The 7,681-nt window shown below is 31.2% G+C and overlaps 1 protein-coding gene across 1 annotated transcript; it reads right to left on the bottom strand.

The window, feature by feature from the left end:
- Positions 1-4,914: 4,914 nt before the first annotated feature.
- LOC106709812 (elongation of very long chain fatty acids protein) lies at positions 4,915-7,396 on the bottom strand. Its single transcript, XM_045678444.1, has 4 exons — positions 7,180-7,396; positions 6,790-6,864; positions 5,976-6,272; positions 4,915-4,932 (listed from the first exon to the last, which is right to left on the bottom strand). Exons 1-4 carry the CDS (start codon positions 7,342-7,344, stop codon positions 4,915-4,917), a joined length of 555 nt encoding a protein of 184 aa, XP_045534400.1. The 5' UTR covers positions 7,345-7,396.
- Positions 7,397-7,681: the final 285 nt, after the last annotated feature.

The following is a 7,681-nucleotide window of genomic DNA, read 5'->3' as shown; positions in this document are numbered from 1 at the left end:
AATATATAATTTATAAATATATATATATATATATATATATATATATATATATATATATATATATATATATATATATATATATACATATATATATGTATAGTATACATATACCATCACTGAGGGACTCGGAGCCTATCCTAAGTTCGGGGTGACTAAGCCTTAGTCAACCACGCTGGCCCAGCACGTAAAAATGTAAAAAATGTAATATTGTTTTACTACTGTAATCATTTTTTTTTAATTTCTCGTATGCAGACACCGAATACTTTATAGATATTTTTGTTTTGTTCAAGTGGGAATAAAATTTGTTTTTATATTATTGTTTATATCATGAGACGAAAAAAGATTTTATAATTCAAAAAAGGATTTTCAAGAAATTATAACACTTTTATTTCTGATAGTACTGATAACAATGAATTGATATTATACATAATGTTACATTCTTCATAGGAGGTATATATTTGCACATCTGAACCCCCCGGGAAATAGATCTGGAGTAATAGATGGACTAAGTCTTTCTTCCTTATCAATACATATTTTTTTTTCCTACAAAAATAAATTTGGTGCAATGTTAATAAATTAATCTTAGTTAAATATAATTAAAGATTCATTTCAAAGAAACTGTTTTTTATTGTTCCTTTTTTATATAAGAAAAGGGGGCAAACGAGCAGCGGGAACACCAAGGTGTTCATCGACGCCCATGGACATCTGCAATACCAGAGGAATCGCAAATGCGTTGCCGGCCTTTGAGATGGTGATACGCTCGCTTCTTGAAGGACCCTAAGTCGTACTGGTTTGGAAATACCGCCGAGGACAGACCATTCCACAACATGTATATATTGTGATACGCTTCAAACAAAAAAAAAACAATGATGCATCATAAAAGATCTAAAATGCATTCGAATTGCTTTTATTTTGCATGCGAGTTAACAGACGTCATTATAACGTGAGTCCTTGCGTGGTTACTTTATAAAGAAGACGTTTTTAATTAACTTTTTTTATTTTATAAATATAAAATGGATAGTAATATTGTGGAGAATAATTCCTTTTCCGAAAATAAAAGCAAAGGTAAGCTATTTTTTTTTGTTTATTAAACATAAATTTTGATTGGTTTTGGAAGTCATTACTACTCGACAAATTTTTATAATTCATTAAGCAATAAATATATTTTAATGTTAGACGCCAGCGGCAACAACATCAGTTGCTCGAATTGTCCGGCTCACCCGGTGAAATACCTTATAAGGAACGTGAATTTTCTTATAAGGAAAGGATGGGAAGGGGAGGTGGATTTGATGAAGGTGGAGATGCGTAGGAAGGTTAAATATTTCTTTTTGTGCGTCTCCTCCTTCGTCGATTGAGGGTAGGCAACGCATCTGCAATTGCGGCAGCGGTCGCTTCGCCATTTCGGCGAATTCATGTGGCCACTTGCTCGTTTGCCACCTTGTAATATAAAAAAATCTTTTTATAAACGAAATATGTGATGATCTAAAAATTTTTTTAATAATTTGTGTCTTCATAGTTTTCTGCATTTTATAGTTGACAACATAGAAGAATGGTTTTTAATGTCATCTCCCATAACCATAATGACCATTGTAGTGGCATATTTAGCATTTGTTTTAAAATTTGGACCCGAGTTAATGAGGAAAAGGTCAGCTTTAGAATTGAGAATTATGCTCGTTGTTTATAACATGCTTCAAGTGGCTGCTTCTCTCTTCGTATTCAGTGTTGTAAGTATATATTTTCTTTTACATGCTGGAATGTTAAAAAAACGGTGACATAATTAAAAAAGGATAGACGACTGAAAATGATCATTCGATGTCAGAAACTAGTACCGAACTTATATTTCGGTCTCAGACGTGCTGATTCTGGATGATAAAGCACGCAACATCATATTAAAATTTTATTATCATAGCAAAACGAAAAGTCGTTAGCGGGTTGAGATTATTTTTGACTTAATTCCTTGTTAATTTTTTACTCTTTCAATAGCGTTAAAATAAAACAATTTTTGATATATTCTCCATAGTTAGTTCTTCATATTCCCAATACTTTTACATCTACACAAAATATATTTAAATCTTACTAATATTATAAATATTAATGTTGGGATGGATGGATGGATGTTTGTTACGAGGTATCTCAAAAACGGCATAGATGTATGATATACATAGCCTAGAAGAACACATAGGTCTACTAAATAAGATTACTACTAATTAAGATTTTTTTTAACTCCTCGCGGATGGATTCTCGTACGACAGCTAGTATTTGTATAAATCTTGAATATGTAAAACAAACGCAAGGAGTAATTGCAATGTTAATTATTTATGTTTTCGCTACATTCTCATGTACAAAGAAGAAAAATCACAATCTAGTACAATTTCTAGCCTAATTTACTTCTTATACTCATTTTTCAGGGAACTGAACTTTTACTGCAAAATGGTTTGATTATTCAACGTCAATGTATAACAGACAGTTCAGAATTAAAGATAAAAGTAAGTAAGATTACGCATTATGTTAATAAATTCTGTATTTTAGAAAATATATACTTATATGAGTATGTTAAATTACTATCCCAAATGTACCTAACGATTGACACCATATAAAGGAAACGGTTCTTTAGAACATTGACTAGTACGGAGGTGTGCGCAATTTTTTATCAAATGTTTTTAGGAAAGAGAAGCGGAAATACCTTAAAAATATGTTCCAAATTGATATTTTATATTTTTTATTATTTTTATTTGCAGACGAAGTCAATAATTCAGTACTATTTCTATGCGAAACTGAGTGAATTACTTGATACAGTTTTCTTCGTGCTTCGAAAACGAGATCGTCAGATTTCATTCCTGCACGTTTACCATCACACATTTACTCTGGTGATCAGTTGGTACATTCTGAATTACGATCTGGCTTATAGTACTATTTTTCTGTGCACTCTTAATTCCTTTATCCACATCATAATGTACGCTTACTACGGACTGGCCGCTTTTCCCAATCTAACGAAGTACTTGTGGTGGAAGAAGTATATTACGAAGATGCAATTGGTAAGTTGAATACGGTTTTAATTTTACAAAATTTAATCTAATAATAATTTATAAGTTTAAAATAATCATTTAAATACAATTGTTTCATTAAATTTAGTAAATCTCAAATGATACAGAAGAAACAAAGGAAGATTTTAATTTCTAAACATCTGGTAAATCAGTACAAAACCATTAGAAGTTAGGCCCGCTTCGCCTCCCAATCCAAAAATCCCTTAACGGGGAGGCGAAGCGGGGATTTTTGGATTTACTCGAGCAAGGTAGTAAAACTTAAGGGGGAAACCTCGCACCCAGTCAAGTACATTTTCCACAAGTAAAACGCTCCTTATAAGGCCGCACGTTTAGAACAGCCGATCAAGATAATAAGTTAAAAAAAAACGATTGTTATAAATTGTCTAGCGCGTTAGTTTGAAACAGGATGAATGAATTAAATGCTGATAAATCTAATATTCAATTATTTAAGAAGATATTTACGATCATATCAGGCTGTTATCATTCATAAAAAATCTTTACGATATCTTACTTATTTATATGTATTTATTTCAGGTACAATTTTTGCTAATGGTAGTTCAGATGCTATTAAGCCATCAGTTATCCCCCTGCAAGACATCCTACGTCTTACTCGTCTCCCTTATATTAAATATTTTATTATTAATTTATTTATTTTCAAGATTTTACGCCAAGGAATATCTTAAAAATGACAAATCTCTAAAAAATAAAACAAGTAAAATGCCTTTTAATATAAAAAATAGTAATTATTCAAACAAAATTAATAATTTTAGAATCGACACCAATGACATTGAATTTGTGGACAAAAATAAATAATGTTAACATTTACATTGTTACTAAGTTACCTCATTGAAACATTATTTCTACAAGTAGTATTTTTTATTTTATTTTCATATGTAAAGTGTTTAAAATTCAAAGAGCTTTTATCACATATCACGTTCCATTACTTAAAATATAAGGGTCTAACCATTAAAACTAAGACAGTGTTTCAATTAAATTTTAGCTTAAACATATATATATATATATATATATATATATATATATATATAACATACAACAACATATAATTATATTTTAATCGCACGACTATATAGGAAATCATGATTCTTGAAATATGAAAACTTGTTTGTTTTGCTTTTGCCTTTTGCTGATGCTTTGCTGAGCTTTGCCGATGGCCTCATGACTTCAGCGTCGATGGTAAGTAAGGTTGACAAACATGTTATTGCAATAAATTTATTATTGTATTTACTTTACATGGAACTAAAAAAACAAACATTCTCGGTAGTAGTTGTTCACCAGTTTCTACACATCAGAAGACGGGAAACCATCGGGTAACGAAAAGACGAAGAAAGGATAAAAGTAGTAAACAAAATCGCTGTTATCTTTAAGTACATTATTATTACCATGCATTAATTTTTAATTAATGAATATAACAAAAAATAACTAACAAAACAAGTAAACTTAACAAATTAAAAAATTACAGAAGCGTATCGACTGCGTTAATTGCCGGTAATGAGCATGTGTTGTGTTAGTCGTAGGAGGGTTCATCGACAAACCTTCGGCACGCGACTAATACTCTTTTATAACCCGGCGGTCAAAAGGTTAAAGCAGTGACGAACTTTATTTTCTGTAATAATAGTTTACCTTCGTTTCTAAAAACGACACAAGTCACACAATTGACATATATTCGCAAGTTGCAGTACAAACATAAAAAATTCTTCGTCACACTGTTAGTGTGATAATTAAACAGTTTTAATTTCGACAATATTACGTGTTGAAATATTAGTAAAGTAAATACTTTAATGGCCAGAAATATAGACTTCCCACCGAGATGTCACAACCAGGAAATAATTTAAATTTTGTACTAATAAAGTTATACGTTGAATGGAACCTGATACAACTCAACCATTTTACATAACTTTATTGTACAAATTCTTTTAAACGGTAATTAGTAAATGTATAAATTGCCAAATAAAAAACATAACAAATTGACCAAATATAACTTTGTGAATGATGAATCATGATTGGTCATTGACAGTCATACGAATCTCATTCATCACACACACAAACTCAGTCCTCTCGAGAAATTAGTATATTCAAGTCCATAAATAAAAAAAATATACATTTTAAAAACAACTGCATTTAATTTATACAAATAACAATAAAAAATAACTAATCAACTTTAACATCTGTTGGCCTTTTAATACATTTTTCTGATGTAGTTTTATTTTCTTTTAATTTTTGTGTATTACGATATGATTTGACGTAAAATTGACCGAATAAATAAATAAAGAGTACAGCGTTTAACATGATTGTCATCAATAAAGTGTATGACGGGGGACAGCCGGAGTAGAATTGACTCGCAGCCGCATGCACAATTATACACATGAATTGAATCTGAAACAGAAAAAATATGCAATAAACATATTGTTCGAAATTAAAGATCTTCAGAAAATGGAGTCACGTGTACACTGATGTACACGTGTTTCATATTCAAGTTATTACATTTTTTTTGTGATAATTGCAAATAGGCAATTGACGTGTCTCATACGTCGTATTTGTTTATTTTATAGACAAATAAATGCCTCTATCTTCTATTTCATGCTTGTGGTCTGTGAGGTCGAAACATCTCAATTAAATGATTCAAACTTTCGTGAGACATTATCACTAACTTATATAGAAACGGCTAAAACACTCACGTCTATATATCCGGTGTCGTCACCGACTAGTTTCGAGCCCTTCGGGGGCTCTTCATCAGGGTGAGTGGGACTGGTATTATTTCGCGACTCCGGATATATAGACGTGAGTGTTTTAGCCGTTTCTACATCTCAATTATATAATTCCTGATAGATGCTATTCTATAGATTTGGAATTATAACAATTTATGTCTCAAAAAAGCTCTAGGAGTTCGGAGTTCAATGTATGGATACTTACCAACTGCATCATGGTAATGTATTTCTTCCACCATAAATATTTCGTTAGATCCGGGAACGCTGATAACGCATAGTAAGTGTACATGATGATGTGGACAAAAGAATTCAAGGTACCGAGGAATACTGTGCCGTAGGATGGTTCGTACTTCAAGGATATCCAAGTGGCCCACATCATGAGGGAATGATGGTAGATATGTAGAAATGTCACTTGATTATATTTCTTACGTAGGACGAAGAAAATTGTGTCCATTAGTTCCGTAACTTTGGCGAAGAAGTAGTAATAAATGCCTACTGTCACCTGAAACGAAAGAACTGCTATATTTAGTTAGGCACATTGCTATTTTTTAATCAGTTTTGTAGCACTAATCATTTACAAACGTTAATTTTTATTAATATAAAGGCTCGTGAAGCCCTAATTTAACCGTAACACACAAACGTATAAAATATATGCATACATTGCATTAAATACAATTGACGTTTCAAACTAGCAAGTCCTTGAACGTCTGTTAAATACAATAAAACTATAAATGAATTTAAATCGTACGATGAAGCCAATAAATAATGAACTAGAATATCCGAAAAATACCGACTTTTGCTTCTGAGGGTATGTAAAATTGTTAATTTATCAATCCGTTGTATTATGACCATTACAGCTTTAGAAGTAATTCTATCCATACACTGCCCGAACTATACCAAGAATAATACTGTCAAGAATGGATTTCATAATTATTTGACAGTTTATAATATGCCTTGTTATTGTCGTATTATAAAGCGGCGATATGGTAGCACATTGACAATGACAACATAAATCTTACATTCCACTTGGTATCTTCAGTTTCCATAAGACATGAGGAACTCAGCAGTCCGTATGTTGATATCAAATTAAGACCCTGCAACGTAAAGAAGTAGAAAAATTATACCTTGTTCCAATCGAAACCCTCATCCATAAGAAAACTACAATTTACGCTAAATCTTGTTCATTCGTAATATTTCTGGAAAAATACTTTTTCACATAACTATATTTTACAATATTCACTTTATCTCAGAAATTTGACAAAATATAAAAAAAAACGTCGAACATTGTAATGGCCGCCTTATATGGAATTTGACGAACCTCTGTTTATTTCTATGCCTTACCAAAACATACGTCTATGCCGTGCGTATAAGATTTATTTTGGTTTTCTTTATTATTTGCAGATACTTACAATAAACAATAGAGCACAAGAATAAGTCACTTGAAGGATATTGTAGACTGTTATAAATGTTGTCAATTTAAAAGGCTTTCTTGTTTCCATATATTTTGGTCCAAGTTTTAATACGAAAATGAGATAGGATGCTGTTAATAAAATGAGTGGCAAAGGCGATTTCATCAGGAACCAATGGTCAACGTAATCCACTGAAATAAAGAAATACGAATGATATCAAACATTTATGATCAACTACTCATATGATGCTAGAAACATATCTGCTACGAAATTAAAAATAAGTTTATATGTGCAATAATTTATTGAGATATACTCACAAATTAAGATCCCTTTAATATTAATTAAACGAGTTAAATAATAGTTTACTAACACATAACCTAAGGCTCAATAAGCCGAGGCCAAGGTCGACCAGATATTAGGGGTGATCAATCGTAAAAAATTATAAATGGTTTGAATCCGAAAAAAAATCAGACAAGAACATGAAAAAAATCATTGATCAGTT

This window comes from Papilio machaon, chromosome 6 (assembly GCF_912999745.1).
Source record: "Papilio machaon chromosome 6, ilPapMach1.1, whole genome shotgun sequence".
In the NCBI taxonomy this organism is placed as follows: Eukaryota; Metazoa; Arthropoda; class Insecta; order Lepidoptera; family Papilionidae; genus Papilio; species Papilio machaon.
This window is presented reverse-complemented; position numbering and strand designations above follow the sequence as displayed.